Source organism: Buteo buteo, chromosome 2 (assembly GCF_964188355.1).
Source record: "Buteo buteo chromosome 2, bButBut1.hap1.1, whole genome shotgun sequence".
In the NCBI taxonomy this organism is placed as follows: domain Eukaryota; kingdom Metazoa; phylum Chordata; class Aves; order Accipitriformes; family Accipitridae; genus Buteo; species Buteo buteo.
Genome location: NC_134172.1, coordinates 35,334,257 through 35,354,598, shown reverse-complemented (window position 1 = coordinate 35,354,598; position 20,342 = coordinate 35,334,257). Strand labels below are relative to the sequence as shown.

General features: G+C 40.1%; 1 protein-coding gene across 1 annotated transcript in view; it reads right to left on the bottom strand.

Moving 5' to 3' along the window:
- The window catches only part of ABCB5 (ATP binding cassette subfamily B member 5), a 36,547-nt gene that overhangs the window by 4,172 nt on the left and 12,033 nt on the right, over positions 1-20,342 (bottom strand). The window contains exons 13-26 of the mRNA XM_075050480.1: positions 18,417-18,542; positions 16,936-17,139; positions 15,523-15,693; positions 12,830-12,991; positions 12,103-12,342; positions 9,954-10,100; positions 9,425-9,529; positions 8,559-8,636; positions 7,466-7,549; positions 5,314-5,517; positions 4,361-4,461; positions 2,877-3,017; positions 2,235-2,391; positions 347-544 (exon numbers count right to left, since the gene is read on the bottom strand). Of these exons, the coding sequence (XP_074906581.1) occupies positions 347-544; positions 2,235-2,391; positions 2,877-3,017; positions 4,361-4,461; positions 5,314-5,517; positions 7,466-7,549; positions 8,559-8,636; positions 9,425-9,529; positions 9,954-10,100; positions 12,103-12,342; positions 12,830-12,991; positions 15,523-15,693; positions 16,936-17,139; positions 18,417-18,542 (2,118 nt within the window). The remainder of the gene's footprint in view (positions 1-346; positions 545-2,234; positions 2,392-2,876; positions 3,018-4,360; positions 4,462-5,313; positions 5,518-7,465; positions 7,550-8,558; positions 8,637-9,424; positions 9,530-9,953; positions 10,101-12,102; positions 12,343-12,829; positions 12,992-15,522; positions 15,694-16,935; positions 17,140-18,416; positions 18,543-20,342) is intronic.

The following is a 20,342-nucleotide window of genomic DNA, read 5'->3' as shown; positions in this document are numbered from 1 at the left end:
ACACGAACGTTATGCCCCGTGTGACCGGGCTGTGAGCGGCTTTGGGGAGGCAACGCAGTCTGACACGGTCATTCTTTTCCCTGGTGGCATCCGTGCCCTGAGCCAGCACACTGTGCCAACACGGGTGCCAGCGCTGGTCCGTGTGGGAAGTGGACAGGGCAGGCAATGAGAGGGGTCTTGAGGTTGTCTACAGCTCCACTGGAACCACAGCCCCAGTAACCCACACTTCTGAAAAAGGCATCTCACCAGAGGTATTGCCAGGATTGTTTAAAGCCTCTGAAACCTTGGAAGATAAAGAGTTCTGTAGACTTAATTGTTATTAATAGCCACACAAGTCTATTTTTACCACTTGTCCTTCCACAGGGTCATAAAATCTCTCCAAGAGCTGAATGAATGTGCTTTTGCCACAGCCGCTGCTTCCTACTAACGCCAGAGTCTGTCCTTTGTTAACCTTCACGTTGAGTCCTTGCAAAACTTGAACTTCTGGCCTTGTTGGATATACAAAATGGACGTTTCTGAATTCAATGCTGCCTTCAAAATTGCTCTGAAAAGTAATAGAGAGTTCACGTGCTCGTATTAGCATTTATTAGCTTTAACTATAATAACACTTGTAAGACCTGGTTATTAAAGTGAGAGAACTGACAAGAAAGTTTGGGAGGGCATTTTCAAAACTGCTTTTGAAATTCTTCTTTTAAATAACATATTGGATTGAGTGCAGTATCATTATTTATGGGACGACTTGCAGATGTAAGTTGCTAGATCCTTCTGGAGAAGGAGTTGTCTGCATCTCTTGTATCTGTTTCTTGTTTCACCTTTGAAAAGAATATCTTTAGACAAATAAACAGACTTAATATTTTTCATTTCTGACACATGTAATTGAGGCACTTCTACTCTTGATATAAACTACAGCATTTGCTTTCCCGATCTCACACTGCAGGTAGCACAATTTAAATGAATGTAACACAAGGTCAAGATCAGCTATTAAGATACCAGAGCTAAATTCTTTGGTAGGTAATTTACAGGCATGAAGGACAAGCTGTGTTTTAAAAAGCAATGATATTTGTTAATTAGCCATTCTAGCCAGGTCAATTTTTAAGCACATGCGGAAGAAAGGGGGCACACACTAATACTATTGTCTCTCCTGTTTGGGGTAGGAGCCAGCCCTGTGTGCATACTAGCAGCACAACCAGTACAGTGCTCTTGCAGCAGCTGGTGATCTAATTTAATGGGCACAAAGCTTTGCTTTGCTGAAGTCACAGGCATCACCGGTATTCAAGTCTAGTCTATACTAGAAATATTTTCATTTAAGTTTTATTTTACTAGGGACCTTCTGCCAAATCTTTCAACGTCTGCGCCAGAGGACCTGCTTCAAGAAGATATGTAAGTGTGCTCATAACTTTAAAGGCTGAAAATCCTGTGTATAAGCTTAAAGTTATAGAAACTGGATTATGGCTTCCTGAGTAGGGGCTACCATCTAAAACCTACGCGGGAAGTTCATTTTAAACTTAGATGGATGTACAAATGTAATCCTTCCAGATCACATAATCTGAAAGCATTTCATGCAAAAATTTGACAAGTGCTGAGGTCAGTTTCCTTAATGACAATTTTGATTTAGAGGCAAGTTTTTGGGGATTTTTTGAGTATAGTTTTTTTTTTTTTCTTTTTCTAATTGTTGGTTTTTTCCTTGTTGTTCCCTGCCTGCCCCTTAGAGCAAAACAGATTATTCATTAAGTTAGTTTTGACCTCACAAGAGCATATTTTTTCTTGTAAGAGTTTCCACAGTTGTAAGAGTATGGCTTTTGGCAAAACTGTTCTCTCTCTGAAAGAACTAGTCTCATCTACAAAAAAAGTAGAAAAATGCAATTGTATTTTAGTTCTCCTGTAAAACCTTACAAAGACAATGCAACTGTTAGTGTAACTGACATTGTCAGTGTTTTCCTGAAATCATTTAAGATGTGGGTCAGTAGAATGGAAAGTATTTTTTTTAGTTCATTCAGAGCAAAACTACATTTAAGGCTATACACTTCTGACTGAAAACAAGAAATAATATGGTCCATTAAAAAAAAAATTAATGAGTTAGTACCACTGTTTAATATGTCTGTCTTTTGTAACGCCCTAAAAAAAAAAGAAGCTATGAATACAGTTGCAGACAATAAAACATTACTAATTTTTTTTGTTTCAGTATTTTTCTGTTCCCCCCAAACCAAACTAAAAAAAACCCCAAGCCCCCTTACCAATTTTTCACCTTCTTCACTGTAACTGTCAATTTGAGGTTTTCTGTCCAAAAGCTGAAAGATTCTTTGCGCTGACATTCTAGCTTTGCCAAAATCTGGTGCCAGTGAAGCAGACTGACCAACATTCATAGCTGCAAACATGATGGAAGAGAAGACTCTAAAAATAAAAGGCAAAGCATCATTCATTTCAGGTAGAACAATGCCTTGTTTTTCTCATGTGTAAAACAAACCTTCAGAATAAAGTTTTTTAGCATCTTTAGATTACGACATTTCTGAAGCTCCTCACCCCCCAAGATGTCACCCTGTATTAGGAAATTCTATTTGTTCCTATAACTACTTTATAGATGAGCAGTGGTGTTACATCACTTCTCTAGGTAATACCCTCTGCCTGGAAAGAACGTCAAACAGCAAAGACTTCTCCAGAGTAGGTGTGCTGAGCTTGGCCACACACTTGCTACTTCACTGCCTGAATATGCAACTTTCCCCAAAACAGCCCTTCTGCCCAAACTGCACTCCCAACCAGACTGAATTCCTGAATAGCTCTATACCCCATTACCTCTGTAATTTGATGAAATAATGTGCATGCATTGAAAACGCTCTCTCATGTATCTTTTTTTTTTTCATTTTATAAAGTATACTCACATAAACACATTTTCAAAGTTGCTCAGACAATGGGCAATAAGCCATGCCCCAAATCTGAAGACTGCCGCATCAATAAAGTAGTTTGCACACTGAGCTACTCCGTAGGTAAATCCATAGAAAGGGGCTTTTGTCAGAGAATCTCTGATAAAGGAAGAGACTTTCTATAAATAACTTGTAAAAGAGAAACAGCAGATACTGGCTGGGGGATGGCCAGATTTCTGGGTTAAAGTTTTCAAGCAGTACAGCTCACCTCCAGAAAACAAAACAAATCAGCCCAGAACACATGCACACACACAAACAACCCCTGCCAGACCCTAAAAGCACCCCGCATCGCGACATGGAACTGTCCTTAGGACAGAAAGCAATGAGATCTCTCATCCTCAGTTATGCTATCCTGAATCTCTCCCTTTGCTTTTCTATAGCAGGGCAGGCCACTAGAGCAGTTAAAAAAAGAAAAAATTAGTAACTACCACATATGACCCATTTTATTAAGAAAACATGTAGGCTCCAGCCCAGCCTAAGAGCTGCCTGTAGGCTTCCACCAGGTTTTCCTATCCAAGCAGAGACCTCTTATCCTGATTCGGAGCAGGGACGTATTGCTGGGTATCCCCGCAGGGATTCAGACTAAGCCTCTATTTCTCAATCCGTCCCTCTGGAGAAGTTTCATTTTGTGTAGCTAATTGAATGCACACTGAATCAGAGTCTGGAGGACTCTCTGCCTTCATGGTTTAGGATGCTCTCTGAGGAAATGGAGATCTCCTTTCTAGTCTGAGCTGTAAATCAGAGACCTTTGACAGTCCAGGTGAGCATCCTGCCCATAACTGGGGTATTACTAGTTCACCAGACACTGAATTTTAACACGGTTTTGGCTGAGGACAGGTTATACAATACATCATTTTCAATTCCTTCTTTTATATTAGTTACCTTGAAGGAAGAAAGAAACAAATTAGATTTGGGACTATTTTGTTTAAACAAAATGGAGCTAGAAAAATCTGGCATCCCTGATGATGCGAATGCACTTCAGTGGAGGTCAAACAAGAGAAACATATGAAGTTCATTTCAAGGTTTCAAAGTAATATGAGGGGAATAAAACTGGTTTATGTTATAAAGGGTGTGGTATGGGAGCTAACTGTCAGTTCCTGAGTTAACTAGTATCAATGCAATACACTGAAATGGAGTGAACGTATGTCCTACGTTTTAGGCACACACAGGCAAACGCAATATTCTGTAACACATATGCAGAGCATGCAGTTTATAAAGTGTTTGCATAATGAAAAGGCAAATCCTGCAAATGTTTTTTTCACTCTGCGTTTAAGAATGTATATTAAAATATAGCAAGTGAACAAATTTCAAAACTATGTAAACGGCTATTGATATCCTTCCCAATCTTTTGGGTGTTGGACATGACAGCAAGAAATGTATTTACAATAAATCTGAAAAACTAAAATGTACAAAGAAAGAATTATTAAAGAAAAAAATCCCACCTATATGGACCATCCAAACTAGCAATGTATCTTGCATAAAATGCTTCTTCCCTGGTCAGTGAAGCTACAGTTCTTATGTTTTCAACTGATTCTGTTGAAATCTAAATGGGGAGATAAAACAAATAAGAGGTAAGCCCTTACAATTACAATCTACAACATATCTCTTAAACACTCGATCTCTTCTCTAGCATTTATTATTTTAGATCAGAAAGTGCTTGCTTAAGAGAGGAGATCAAGGTCTATTACCAGGTGATGGAAAGCCCAGAGCAACGAGATTATTTACCCCACGGTCACAAGACAAGGTGGGGCTGAAGCCAACAACATATTTGAGTTCAGAACATTGGGCCAGCACGCAGGAAGCGTCAGCAGCCCCTGCCCTAACCTGTGGGCTGTGATCCTGATGAATTACACCCTGTTTAATAAAACAGGAACAAACCCCAGTCACCCGGATACAGATTGCGCTTTTGCACAGACTGCTTCTGTCTCCTGGAAAAGCGCTATCAGGTGAATGAAGGGAGTACCCTCAAGCTCTTAAGCTCATGAGTGGTTTGCATTTGGGGATGGAAAAAAAAAGTAGCAATATCAGGGCTCGGTGGCTCAGCCCCGCAACACTTCTGGCCACAGCACAGAGCAGTGCAGAGCTACGCAGCTCGCCCTAGGCACAAGGCACACCAGTGCTGGGGCTGCTGCTGTTACAGCTGTCCCTGCCCAGAAATCTGCTATGGAGGCTTTCAAATGCATTTTTATAGTCTAATTTACAGATGTTTTGTGTTATCTATGTTTTGCTTTTCTTGGGGATATATAAACATTCCCTTCATCCCCCACCCTGTCCTGTCCTGTCCTCCCCCCCCTTCATTTATCTTGGATAATTGAGTCAGCTGTAGTATAGTTACAGTGTTGTCCTTAAAAGTGATCACACGCCATAACCCTGTAGTTAAAATTGGAGAACTTACTCTTCCAGCCTCTTCCAAAGCTTTTTGATCTTTTGCGGCATGACCAGACACAGACCTAACGCTCGCAGCATTTGTAGCAATAACAAAAGGAATGCAGGCCAGGATAAGCAAAGTCAACTGCCAGCCGTACACAAAAGCAATAACGATGGCAGTCAGAAGGGTAAAGACAGTCATAGTCATCAGTCCAAGTCGGCTTCCAGTTGCCTAAGAAAACCCCCAAATATCCATCATTAGATTTTCTTTTTGTTACTTATATCACCACTTCAAATTGCTATATAGTCAAAGCCAGTGGTTCAGCTGGAAAACGAAACCATGCACGGTCACACGCGTGGATGTTATACACCTACTTATGTAACCATTCTTAGACTTTCCTTGTACCCAGCCTTCACGCCTTTAAGCGAGGTTAAAGTAGTCTAAACAGTTGGTCACGATAGTTGTTAAATGAAATACGTATCTGGGATGTCCCACGCTACCTGAGGCACAGAAGACTCTGGCCTCCGTCACCGTAGGGCAGACTGGCAGTTGGGTGCCCAGCATTAGGCAAGAGGGCCTTCCTTCTAACAACAGCTATCCATTGACCCGTCCCACTAACAGTGGTGGAAACTACTCATCCTCAAGTTCTCACACTGCTGCACCTGGGGCTGGGTTCTCAGAAAAAAATCTGGATTTGGCCACCCTGCAGAAATGCTTTATCTCAGTGGGATAATGAGCAGGAAAGATGAACTCATACTGAAGAACTCCTGTCTCCTCCCAGCCTGTATAACCTTTTCATCGAGAACTTTTAAAATGAGAGATGATTAGCATCCAGCCTCCGGGTGGGCTCTGATCTGCAGAAAAAAGGTCTGAAAACAGCCCTGTGGAAATAGTTCATCTTCCAAAATTTGGCTTGATGGAAAAAACAAAAATCCTTGGGCGGGAAGCAAAAATTCTTCTCTCTTTTGCCAAAGACTTTCCTGCCCTGAAAAGACTTTTCTTGTTCAATAAAATTTAAAATAGTAATAATTAAACCAATGCCAAGGTGAATTGTTGCCATATGTTCTAGGGGCTGCACATAAAGATGGATTTGGAAACTTCAGCCAGCGCAGCGTGAGGCACGGTACGTACTTACTGACACTCTGTAGCGCTCCAGAGAACACAATAGCTTTGGAGACCAATTCATGCCCTCAACTGGCTTTTGTAGTTAGGGGACCCTGTGCACCTCTCCTTTCTACTGCCCTGACAGGGTGATATAGTTCAATGCCACTGAAGGAAACTGGAACTTTAAAAGATGAAAATGACTAAGTTTTGTCAAGGACTATTTTCTCACTACAAGCCCATACAGCAGGAGGACAGGAGAGAGAAACAAAAGTCTACAATGACTGAAAAATGTAGAGATTAAAGGGTTCTTGATGTACAAATTTGAAGGAAACAAAGACATCTTAAAACAAACCAGTAAACTTTTCCTCCACAAGAGCTGCAGTGATTTCTTTTTTTCAAGAAGGGAAGAAACAGAGAGACATCTGGCAGATGGTCAGGGACTGCTGATGAGGTGAGCAGTAGGAAGAATTGTGCAGAATTTGCCATATTCTCCTGCCAGTGTCCAGTGGCCACCTCTCCCATACCAGTGCCTTGAGTCATTCCCTCCCTTGGCCATCGCCCTCCCTAGTGTTCTTTACTAATGCTGGGCCTTTTCTTACTGTTTGGTCTGCTTGTGTGTGAAGCACGTTTGGTGGCGATGGGAAGAAGAATTCTCTTCATTTAGGTCAGTAAGGGTTTCTACCATCTGCAGATGCAACCTTTTCACAGCACTCAGGTGACACCCCATCATAGGGTGTTAAAACCTGGGGTCCACTGATTTTGGTCCCCAGCACATATGAAGATTTCACTTTGCATGATGAAGTGGTCTACAGTTATATGTTTAGCTTAAAGACTTCTAGGGAGGGAAATGAAAGGTACATGAACATCTGCTGGATTTTTGATAGTTCTCATAAATTATCAGCTGGGAAGCCATTTCCAAGGTGTCAACAGCATGCTATGTAAATGCATCTGCCAGTCTGTGGGGTAGATTTACTACCTGTGTTCTGAAATAATCTCAGTGTCCTTTGCCAATTGCAATTAATATTTGTAAGGAAAAAAAATATTTAATAAACACACAAAAAAAGAATCAGCATACCCCTTTGACTTGGGAAGCATCTGTAGCAAGCCGAGTTAGCAGAACACCAACAGCATTTTTCTGATCATCGTACCATCCAACCTCCTGCAAGAAAATACACTATTTTTTGTTTCAAAAAATTACATGTTCTTAACATATTTCAGATCTATCAGGATTACTAGTAAAATGAACAAACATTTCCAGCTCAGCTAGCATATGGGGAAATGGAAATACAAGTCATGATGGCTAACTGCAAAATTCTTCCTCTGTAGACAGCATCTTCCAAGTAAACTAAAAGAAAAAGCTTAAAAAGTCTTATTATGTTGTGAACATCTAATTGTTCACAATCAAAGTGTTATTAGCTGTGATGTTATTCTGAATGTGCCTATTTAGAAACTTTTATTATAAACCCATTTCACTCAGTCCTTCCTCGGGCCTGAAGAGGTTAACTATTCTCTTCTTACAAATTACCTATTCCATTAACTATAGAAGAGCAATTGCTCATCTATATTTGTACATATTGAAAGGAAATGATGCCCTTTTACCTCCAAAGGCTATGGCAGTTTTTTTGTTTTTTTTTTTTAGTCACTAATTTTTCCTCTCCTAGTCCTTTCAGATGTTTTTATGAACACACAGGTTCTTGTCCCCAATGGCTGTGTGGGGTGCCAAATTATGCATTCTCAAAACTTCTATGCAAGTAACATGAACTCGCAAAAATTAACAGGAAGGGTTTAATATAAGTAACTTTATTCTTCTCATGGGTAATTCTTGATGCAATAGGGCAATTTGAATTTTTTGCAGCAAAAAATTATCAGATTGCTCATTTGCTACAAATAAACAGCTGCAAACTGTGTGCATACTAGCATGCCAGAAATACGCACATTTGCAATGACAGTCCTTCAAAATTAAACTATTTGCGGTAGCTGCACCGAGCCAAATTGCACATGGATTAGGAGATTTTCAGAAAAGTTGTACTTTTTCCTAAGCTAGTGGTAGAAGAGACATATTTTTGTTTTCTTTTCTCCAGACCACACAATTAAAACCCAATGTGTGCCTTATAACGGTCTGCAAAAGCCATCTGGCTCTTGTGATACCCTAGCTGCATAACTCATACCTGCTGAAGTAATGCTCTGAAGGACAAAGAGCGCAGTCTCATTGTTAGTATTTCCCCAGACTTCCCAAACATGAATCCCTGGGGGAGGAGAGAGAGTCATATTTTCTCATCTGATGTTTTAACTCTGTTTACAAAGCTGCACAACAGAAGCAATGACACCAAAAAGTCTCCTACAACCCCCTGTGCATATATAAGTCTCGGGAAAAGTGCTGTTCACATTCGTGGAACCTGAAACTCTATTTTCCCACAGAAAGGAAGCAACATGGCAAAGAAGGCAAGAGGTTCATTGTAATGCCTTATTCGTATGCCCCAGAAGCACTAGGAGATAAATCAGCTTATCTAGTCCTTGGCCCCCCTACTCTGACTGCTACCAGAGACATTCACTCACAGCAGTCATACCAATGGATTTTATGATATGGACATCAATCTGCAGTAACTGTTTTCTGCAAGCTGTGGAGCAGTCATAAGAGGACAGCAAACGATAGAGTTTGCCTGATGGTATGAAAAAGACCATCTGCTATGGAAAGAGACTATTTTATACTTACTTTGGCAAAAGCCTATAGACTGTCAATGAGAAATGTCAGTCTTAACTTTGCCTTCTAAGGCCAGACCCTCAACTTTGATTTCAATCATGCTGAATCCACATTGCCTTCAGTGGCTTATTTAAACCAACAGCAAATATGGACGTATGTCTTTAAGTAAACACATCCATTAAACCCACATATCTCAGGAAGAACCCTGGCACTTCTGTGTGTTTTTGTAAGTTCTGATTGGTGTTTTGCTTCTCAGACTGCATTGATATGAATTATACCTGCAGCCTGCTGGGGAGTTAAGAACTTCTAATGTTTCAGTGTAGTGACACTTACTTGGATTATGTATGCTGCTAAGGTAATCACTCCAAGTAAAAGAAACATTAAAGAAAGCACCACAGTGTTTTTATTCCTCTTTTCTGGATCTGTTTCTTGAAAAGCCTATGCAAGAAAAAACACACAAAAATGAGTACATAGACAATGAGTGCCAGTTACATAAACCAGCCTTCATCTCAAGAAGCTTGTCTACTTCAATTTCTCTTAGCAAGTATCCTGGATCCTGAAATCAGTGTGCAGTCAACTTTCTGTTGAGGGCCAGAAGACAGTCCAGCTTTCCATTTAACCTACATCTCACTAATTTGTTCCCTCAGCTTCAACTATTGCTCCTCCTTTCCTCTGCTAGTCAGATGCAGTTGCACTGGGCTCTGCCTCTAGAGGGTCACTTCACCAACATTTATCCATTTTTCATTGGATCCATTTATAGCACTGAATCCCACCCTGAGTGTTACATAGAGAGAACTGGCTGAGCATGAGGGAGGCTCAGGACTGCAATGTCCATTTGCAAACCCCCCCCCCCCCAACTTACCCCAATGATTTTTCCAAATATAACAGCAAATGCAGGATGGACCCCACCTGAGACAGCAGCAGCAATCACTCCCAGCAGTACATACAGCCACTCAGGTTTGTTCAGAGCCAGGATTCTTGAGTAAGGCACAGCAGGGAGATTTTCTTCCTACAGGAAAGGGAAAGCTGCAGGTTTTCCTTGGAAAGTTGCAGAATATGAAATTCCCCAGACAGTGGGTGTTCATTAGGCTTTGAGAAGTGAACGGTCTTGGTAAACTACTGAAAGCCCTCTCTACACACTTGGAGTGAGCCAAGACACAGAATATCTGCGGCTTTGCTGTTTCATGTCCTAGAACTTCAACTGCACTGTAAAAGTTTGGAGGCAAAAAAATTTAACAAAAGGTCAAGTCATGAGTGGAGACGGGCCAGGACAGTTCATTGAAAGTCAGCTAGGACTGGTCACCATGAATGGCAACTAACATTTGAGTCTTTATAAAGAAGTAAAAGTCTCACTGTTCAGAGCACAGAAAAGATCCCTCTGGTCCAGCTAAATGCTAGCGGGCTGGCAGTAATACAATTGGGTAGAGAGGTCATCTTTCTCTTTTGCAAATTATAGCCTATGCATCATTACCAAAAGCATGAAAGAGGCATATGTAACAGTCAGTTAGCCTGCATCTCCTTTAAAAGTACAAAAAGTGCCCTGTTCTGCTTTACCAATTTATTCAAGTGCCTATGCCTCCACAGGGGGAGTTCTGGAAAAGCAAAAAATGAAAACATTGGAAATGAGACAAAATATTAGGCAGGATTATGAGTAATTTGCTCTTGATTCCTGGTTATTTTATCCCATGTTTTGGATGCTGAATGAGGGTGGCTAAGCCTCAACCATAAAAGTGGGCTGAGCTTTCTGAAGTAATTACAACTGCTGGATGCTTGATTTCTTAATTTTTTTGTGAATGTGACAAATACTGAAGTCTTGAGTATGAACACCCACTACTTCCTCTGAGGTCTTAAGCAGTATTAATACACAGACAAAAAGTATCTTTTGAAGTTGCATGGCTTTTTTGTGATAATAGGAATGGATCCAGCTCCTCCATACTATTTGAAATATGTATGAGTTGGAAGCTATATTTTAGTGAGAAAGAATACTGATAAATACAAATTACACTAAGGCTTCCATAACTATTTTAAATAATTGGATGTTGTATTACAGATGAGGTCCTAACTTCTATAGATTTAAAAGGATCCATGGTTTTACTTTAGAATTTACATTTTATTTCTTCACTTCAAGGGTCCTGAAGTCAGGTAAAAAACCCCAAACATCCAAACCCCAAAACCACCAAGCAACTTTTCCAATACATTTAATGCAAAAAACCCAATTTGCTGTGGTTCAAGCCGTACAAAATAGGAAAAAACAAAATCAAGTTTCTATTGAGCTGCCTGCCTAAACTCTGATCCAGAGCCCACTAGAAGTCTGCTCCTATTGATTGCCATGAGCAAGTTTTACTCAACTTTGACAAAACAAAGGTCTCATTCTAAAACCTGATCTTCTTATATGACTTTTATTTCTATATGACATTTGTCAACTGAAGTGTTTTATCTGATTAAAAACCTCCAGAACTGGATGTTTTAAAGGATATACTAAGACTGAGAGAGAGAGAATAATGGTTCATTTATTTACAATACACTTCAAAATGTTAGGGTTTTGATATATTTTTGTTCTCTTGACATAAATGTAATATGATATTCCAAAGTGCTTTAAAACTTGGTATGCACACCCCAGGGATTACATTATCGACCAGTATTTCCAACAGTGAGTACCAGGAAGTAAGGAAACCTGCAAATGAAATCTCTCAACTCATTTTAATTAGATAGAATTAAAACATCAGTAACACTGAAATAATACACGTAATTTTATGAAGCATGACAAATGAACAGCATAAGTTTTTTCCAGCTCCACACTAAGTCAACAGTATTAAAATGAAGTTTTTTAGTAAGGTGTACGTGATTGCATATTCCTAAGACAAATACTCAGCCTGGTAAGTATTGATGGTAATAGCACTAGACTAAAGGTTGCATGGCAGCCAGCTATCTAAAAGTAATTAAAATTATGGGCTTTGTGTTTATGCTTACATGTTATTACTAAAATTCTAAACTAAAGTTTTAATACCAACCTCCAGCTCTTTTTTTTTCTTTTTTCCAGAGGGTTGTTTCTTAGAAGAGCACCTCTTGCTCTTGTATCTGCTGGATCTTCTTCGAATGCTGCCTCTCCCAGAGATCACCGATTCTTCAAAACGATCTTGAAGAGTCAGCTCCTCCACAAGATCATTTCCATCATTTTCCTCATATTCCTCATCCCCTGTGTCTTCATTTTCTTCTGATGTCCCATCATCTTGAACATTATTACTACAACCCTAGTGAGAATTCAGGATATATAATCACAAGGTATTTTGAGCAGGGAGAAAGAAGAGTAAACTTTTTTTCTTATGAGTACTGCTGTTTCAATCATGTGATCTCTATTGCCTATAGGCCACATATATTTCAGTCTGTAATGGCAGAGCAGTAGACTATTTGGTCCTGATGTGTTGTTTGTTTCCACCCCTCCCCCCTTTTCTCTTTTCTTTAAGTAGTCTATGGAATCCACCTGGAATCTAATAATTCTGTGGTTATGCCATAATTATGTAGTCTGTGCCTTCAACACACTTATGTTTTTGACATATTGGATTGTGTAAATGTGAAACACTTTTATGGGTAAAATCCCCAAGAATTCCAAGCCTATGTCCGTGCCCAGACTAGAGTGACTGAGCAGCTGCCAGCTGGACATCATGCAGGAACTACAGAGAGAAATATACATACCAACTTTGTGAAATGGAGAAAGAAAAGAAATAAATTTGCCCTTACTTGCTGCATTACAAGAGAATAGTAGACTCCCTTCTGCAACATGAGTTCACTGTGTGTTCCTTGTTCAACCACGATGCCTTTCTCAAATCCAGCAATAGTGTCAGCAGTCCTGATGGTAGACAATCTGTGAGCAATCACAATGGTGGTACGTCCAGTCCGAGCCTTACAGAAAAACAACAAAAGCAATTTACATTAAAATGTGCAAGAAAACAGCTGAGAAATAAAACAAAGTTATTTTCAGGATTTATAATATAGAATAAATCCAAACTTCAGAAAGGATTCTTTCTTCTAAAATCAAAGATTTTTTTTTCCTGGTTTCATGTCCCTTGTTTAACAGTCTAAGGACACTTTCACTTGCCTAATTCAGGCAGACAAAACAACATTAACCTTATTAGACAGGCAATGCAGGTATTAAAGGCTATAATTAAGGTTATTTGACTTTTTACCAAACTGGAACTATCTGAGCTGAAGTTGCCCATAAAGTGTTTTGATGTGTATGCACAGATGGGAGCGAAATGCAGTGAGAATAGTTAGATCTTTCTCAAAATAAAGCTAGGACAGCCAGTATATAAAGACAGGATATTTTCTTTATATACTGTCCATGCATATTTTTGGAAGTATAACATTAGCAGGACTTCTGACAAGACTTAGCAGGAAAGCATAGAGAAGTGGAGCACATCTGGGGTCAGAAATGGGGTTTAGCCACTCCCTAAAGCTCTCTCCCAGTCTTTTGAAATAAGCTACACCTCAAATCAGGGACCTGCTGGGATTTGGCAGGGAGAGCTGCTGAAGCCTCAATCTGCAGGTTACATGTTCCATCCCTCTCCAGCTCCCACATGCAGACCAGTGGCATGCACAGTCCTCCTGCAGCAAACGAGCACAGGCCAGCTTGCAGCTGCTGGAGAGAGCGGCTTCCCTCCTCGCTGATGCCTGCAGCAGGAGGAGAAACCCAAGGGGACCTCACGCAACAAATATGTTCTGCAGTCAAGGAGCCTGCTGGAAGTTGCTTGCTGCAGAAGTTGCACGTCATGTGGGCACAGGAACAGGAGCGTGGAGAAGATGAGGACAGTTTCAGTAGATGAATGCTTCCATGGAGATTTGGAGTCTTCCCTATACCTCCCACCAAGTTCTCATGGATCTGACCAAGTCACTCAAAGCCTGTCACACCGTGCAGTTTTCATGCCTGTGCCCTAAAGCTCAGAGGCGCGGAGCCTTCACCACTGCAGCTGGGAGCTGCGATCAGAACAAGCAATATGCTCTAAAAGATGCAAAGTTATCTGAAAGACAGAAGACTACAAGCGTCTGCATATGACTGCTCAGAAACAGTGTGTGTTTGTGAGGTTAATATCTCTGCTCCTCAGCTGTAAAAATAACGAACAGTATTAGCGCCACTTTTTCCACTCAGGGATGATCAGAAGAAATTTGTAAATCCCATTTGGGGACTATACTGATGGACTTCAAAAAGCTGTGAAAAGATGAGTAAGTTATGATTCAGGGCTCATTTTGGTGTGTTCTGGGAACGTGCTGAAGGATGAGGAAGAGTATATAGAACAGTCCCCTTAACTGAGTGATCTCCCTCTATGTTATGCACTAAATGAAGCAATAAGCTTCTGGAAAACATTAGTATTTGATCATTGAATTAAAGAACATGCAGAAGAAAGCTAAATTATGGTTGAAGCTGCAATATTTTAGTGCTTAACTTTGCAACAATAATATAATTTATATACAAATTAGATTAGATTGATATTATTTTTGCATCCACATGTTACCTCAATACTGATAGTAACAGTATAGTCATGTGAACATAACCAACAGCTACATTTTACCTCAGATTTAAACTACTGGCAATGAAGGTGGTAAATTCTGTATTTCCCTTGAGCCATACTTGTAAGCCATATCTCTCTGTCCATAATTACTGAAATGAAAGTCAGGACTTGTCACTCAGCTTTTAAAAATACATTAAAATAAATATTAGATAAAAGAAAAAACATTTCAGCCCAACCATGAATTTCCTTTTTAACCAAAGCCTTTAGGCTCCACTACATCTTGGTGGAAACTGCTGATGAAGGAGGACTGCGAGGAAGGGACCCTGAGCTGATGGGACAGAGGCACAGGGTACAAGCTCTGAAAGCTCTGCTCCACAGTAGCACCCACCCTAGAGCTGTGGGGCTGATAAAAAACATGAGCGGGGCAGAGACTCAGTATTTGTAACTGGCTGTTTTTGTTCTGTGATTTGTATTCAGTCTCTGTGAAGAAAGAAAATGGCAAAATCCCAAGAGCTTTCTGAAAATTATGAAGCAACTGTTCAATGAAGAACAACTATACTATACATTTCTATAATCTACCTGAAAAAAGGCCATTCAGTCCTCACACCTTGCCTTGATAAGATGTCATCCATATTTCACCAGCAAATGAACAACCATGATTTGAGGAAGGGAGTGCAGAAAACCTAAGTTATAGTTACACATGACTGTAAGTGTGCTAAAAAACCCCAAACAGACATGATTCCGAAGTAAAATTTTGATTGTATAAACTCCCTGTTAAAAAACTGAAATTGAAACATCTATCCAAATTCCTTTTTCCAGTGTTCTTGACTCCAATGGAAACCTGCACTGAAAAATGTACGTTAATTTTTCTTAAGTGCTGCTGTACATTTTCATGGTGACTGGTAGCTTCAATAACATTACACCTACCTTGTCGAGAGCTGCTTGCACTATGGATTCACTTTGAGTATCGAGTGCAGATGTAGCTTCATCCAGAAGAAGAATCTTGGGATTTCTTGCTAGGGCACGGGCAATAGCTATTCGCTGCTTCTGTCCTCCACTTAGCTGAGCCCCTCTTTCCCCTACCATGGTGTTAAATTTCTGAGAAAGGAGAAAAGAAAACAAAAGTTGTGGGACATCTCAAATGAAATCCTCACTTCTCTGTGCCATCATAGGTACTCTGTTTCTAGACAAGACGTAGCTTTATCTGGCTGACTTGAGCATGGGCAGAGTAAACATGCTACTACATCCATCCATCTAGCCCTTAGCCAAGCCCTCCTACCCCCATCACATACTTTACATGCCTAACTTTGACCTTACAGTTCTTTAAAGTCTTGATATTCACTGCTTGCTCAGAGAGTGCTCCAAACCCTGGGTTTTCTCAAGACAAGTCTGTAAAAGGCATCTCTGTGTTTACTGAGGACTGCCTACCTTTCCAACAGGGCTGGGATCATAAGGACCCACCAGGACCTGTGACGTTGCCTGCTCTGAACCCGAGACACCCCCTTGGAGCCATGGCTTGGTTCCTGCTCACTGTCGCTCGCTCCAAAGTGGCAAGTCTCAAAGTCCACTGCAGTGTTTTATTATGTAGATCATATTTACTCTTAAACATCAAATAACTCTTCCCGAGAAGAAGAAACCTTGGAACAGACTGACATGCTAGAAGTGATACATGCTTGAGAGATGGGGGCCAAGCTCTCTAAGGTAGTAGAAGAATTTTACATCAAATCCCAGGTGGGCACTTTTTTTGCATCTTTTTAACTGCAGGATCAAAAGGAAGAACATGTCACCATCCGTTCCTGAGGATGTGTTTTGAATGACTGATCTCACTTCCCACCCCCACCCTGAAAGGAGTAAGGTACCTACTCCTAGGAGAGGGCTCAAAGCTGTGAATCTCAGGCAGAGGGAGAGCTCAAGATCCCAGCTGCTAAAAATGGCCTTGGTTCAAGGCATACTTATTTACTTCCACTCCCCATTTCCTACCGAATGTGCAGACAGCTCCTGACAAAGGGTTTTGGATTTCTGGATCTTCTCTTTAGAAGCCCAACTCTTCCCATGCCTTGTGAGATGGGTAGGGATGGTAATACAGCTGCAAAGCTTCCCTTCTCCTGAGTTAAGCCATTGACATTTTTTCCAGATTTAGGCACAAATCCTTTGATGGCAGCCAAACAAAGGCATGATTTCTAGTCTAGAAAGTCCCTGAACTGAAAGCTGCTGGAGGCTGTAAGTATATTTTGGGAAGTTATACTACAACTTGAATTCCCATGCTCTCCCTCTCAGAAGCAGGACACTGGCCTAAATAGACCTTTCATTCTTATACTCAAAAGAAGTTCGTGAACTCACATCAGGCAGTCTAGATATAAAGTCAAAAGCATTGGCTTCCTTGGCTGCTTGCTCAATTTCAGCATCAGAAATATCTTCTCGGCCGTAGCGAATGTTCTCAGCTATAGTTGTTGCAAACAAAACAGGCTCCTGGCTCACAATACCAATATTTTCTCGTAGCCACTTTACATTAAGCGTCCGAATATCCTGACCATCTAAAGTAATCTGAGAGGAAAAGCGTATGCCAAAGAAGTTGAGAAAATGCATTCTGTTCATAATAAATCAATTATTTACTATTACTTGACTTAAGTATCATCTACAAGGACAAAAAAGAAGAAAAATATTATCTTTAGTAGAAAACTATGTTGGGGGAGAAGTTACAACTTAGTTTTTCCATCCACTGCACAAGCTAGAAAATGGTGAGGAACAGCATAAACAGAGAAGACATCAGGGTTTTTTTGTTGTTCCTCTGCCCCTGCCCCATAACCAAGCTGTCCAAGCTGGCTTAAGAGTTTTCCAGCTTCCCTGCATATTTTTTACCCTTTTCTCATGCCCCTGTGCCAGTTTGCTGCCCTTGCAGTTGCGGCTACACAATTGCCTTTGTGGCTGTGCTTTACACCAGATCAAAGAAATAATCCAAGTTGACTAAAAAGGAAGGGAAAGTTATTTTTAACCTAGATCATTTGCAATGTGGTCCTACGAACATTGACATTAGCACAGGGAGGAACAGCAAACTGAGGCATGGGGGCAGGAATGAACAACCACAAACCCACTAAATTTAAGAAACAACTGTGTTGATAATAGATAACTGCTTTGATACATTATGTAATAATAGTTTGGCATTTAATATCTGAAATGCTTACCTAGTTCCAACTAGCAATAACAACTACTAAGTAGCATTCTTCAAATATTAAGTATAAAAAGAACATTTTCTTTAAAAATATATTGTTTATTTTTATCCTTTTTTCCTTTGGAAGTTTCTTATGAGAAACATTTATCATTTACTGACCAGATCTAGTGTTTAGTGGTAGAGCAGACATACAATGTGTAATGATGGAAACTTTTGCTGTGGGTTAGCAGATAGAGAAAAATGAGCCAAGAAAACAACCATTTAAAATAGGAAAACTCTCTTCAGGTTTTAGTTTACATTCAGTGAAAAGGAAGCAAAATACAGTGAGCACTGTTTGCTTAAAAAAGTTTACAGAACCTTAAAAGCCAATTGTTTATGAAAATAATTTTAAGTTCAGATCTTGCATCTCTTCAAACTTTTGTGGTATTTACTACTTCTGGCATAGTACTGCAAGAAGGAGGAGAATAATGAAGTCAAGCCAACAGTAGAAGATAGTTAATTTGAAAATTAAATTGTGGAAATGCTGAACTATGCAGAGATATGCTCAAATTTGATAAAAAAATAAAAAAAGAAATCAAGGTTCAATCAATATGGGAGACTTGTGCTTATCCCAATAGCTCTCAGTTTTTACAGTTCACTTTCAGGCACTCACTTCTCCCTGGACAGGATCGTAGAACCTCTGCAGCAAGTGAACAGTAGTGCTTTTTCCACAGCCACTGGCACCAACTAAAGCAATGGTCTTCCCGGTTTGAACTTTCAAGTTCAGACCTTTGAGGATCTGGGAGGGGAAAAAAATAATAATTATATCATAGTTTTGCAAGTTTGATTAAAGAACAGTCTATCAAGGTAACTGTAGCAATAATCAAGGCAGTAGTAAGAGGTGCAGTGTGTAGGTATGGCAATATTAGTAAGTTAATTGTACCTGGGAATATTCTGGGGCACTGATATGAAAGAGCCTGCATCTATGCTTGTAAAGTGTATTAGCCTTTGAAACAGGATGGCTACATGCAACCTGCCTTTTGGGGATGGTCCCTGGATCCTTCTGGCTACCAAACTAAGCCTGGGAATTATTTGAGAAGATTGATAACTGGAACAGGCCAAGTTTATGCCAAGAAACATTTTAAGAGTTCCCTTGCATAGACCGTTGCATTCCAGTGCCTGGGAAAATTCCCCAGAACACTCAACTAGCATAGAGACAGCCACAGTACTGTAAACTTGGTAGTTCATTTTCTCCAATTTGTGTTATCTGGTAGCAGGCTCAGGGTCTTAGGTTCTCATGCTGTCCTCCATTTTCCAATGCTTGGACAATGGCATAACACTTAGGTATGAATCTCACAGAAAAATATTTCTAAGGTGCCAAATATTAATGCTGAGAAACAAGCCTGCTTTATTCTATTTTTAGAATATAAATGGCTATTTTGACAAGGTAACTGCTGGAAAGTCTTTAATAAATCCCAATCTTCACTGTTATCAGCCTCAGCAACCTGGGGAGTAGTTACAAATTAATATCTTTGTTGCCATTTTCACATTTAGGAACATTTTACCTCAAAAGATGTCCATGTCATATATGAGTAATGCTGTGTAGTTGCCAAAATATTTGGCTGCTATGGGAACTCTTCTTGTTTATACCAGGCTGATTTATAATTTTGCCTACACATGTTTTTGCAATGAGAGATTAAAATAGTTGCAATATTGCTCTTCTCTCTCTGTGTTGCATCCAGCACAGTTTGTATCTCCAAGAAGCTGATACCCTGGTGCCTGCATTATCAAGCAGGAACTATATTCTGGATACCATACTTTCTCCAGATGCAAGTAGTCACAACCACCTGATAGGCTATTTCTAACTCGCTTTCATCAGGTAAGGTGTTGTCAAGATTAAAACTGACAATAACTAGACTCCTTACATCTTTTTGCTTTGTTTTAGCCTGGACAGGGGAGATTACACAGTGCTGCATCAATTGCTTGAGAGATTGTGGGTAACTTCTACACATCTTGGCTGATTCCTTTTGGGTCTATTAAATAATATTGATATTCTTAGTAGGGAGAGCTGCTGACTCAGTAGATTTGGGAAGGATGACAAAACAGTTCTTATTTCCCTCCCATTTGTCTTGCAGACCCATAAAGTGGCTAAGCTAAATAGGGTTTTTAGGAAGGATGAAGAGTCTGCCCTGTCACTTCTGGTTTCTGAGCCGAGAGTGACAGAAGATGCATTGCACTGACTTCAGTCAGGCAGAAAGCCTAGCTCTGGGTCTGTCCTTCAGCAGCCCCAGTGTCCTGGAAACAGATTTGATACATGATGGGACAGACCTCAGGTGACTGAGGTGAAAAGAACGAGCTGAAGAAATAGCCACAGTGATATGAACTTCCCCATTCTCACCCCTTAAGCGGCACGTCCAGCTTTTAATTGTTGGCATTTGAAATCTCTATTTCTACATTTTCTTCATCAGGTAACAACAGCAGCAAATCCCTTTTCCTTTCACCTTTGTCAATATCTTCAAAAGACTATAAACTGTTGAATATGTTAGAGACGTCAAACCAACTTTATCACCACAAAAGCAGATCACCATGACACGAAGTA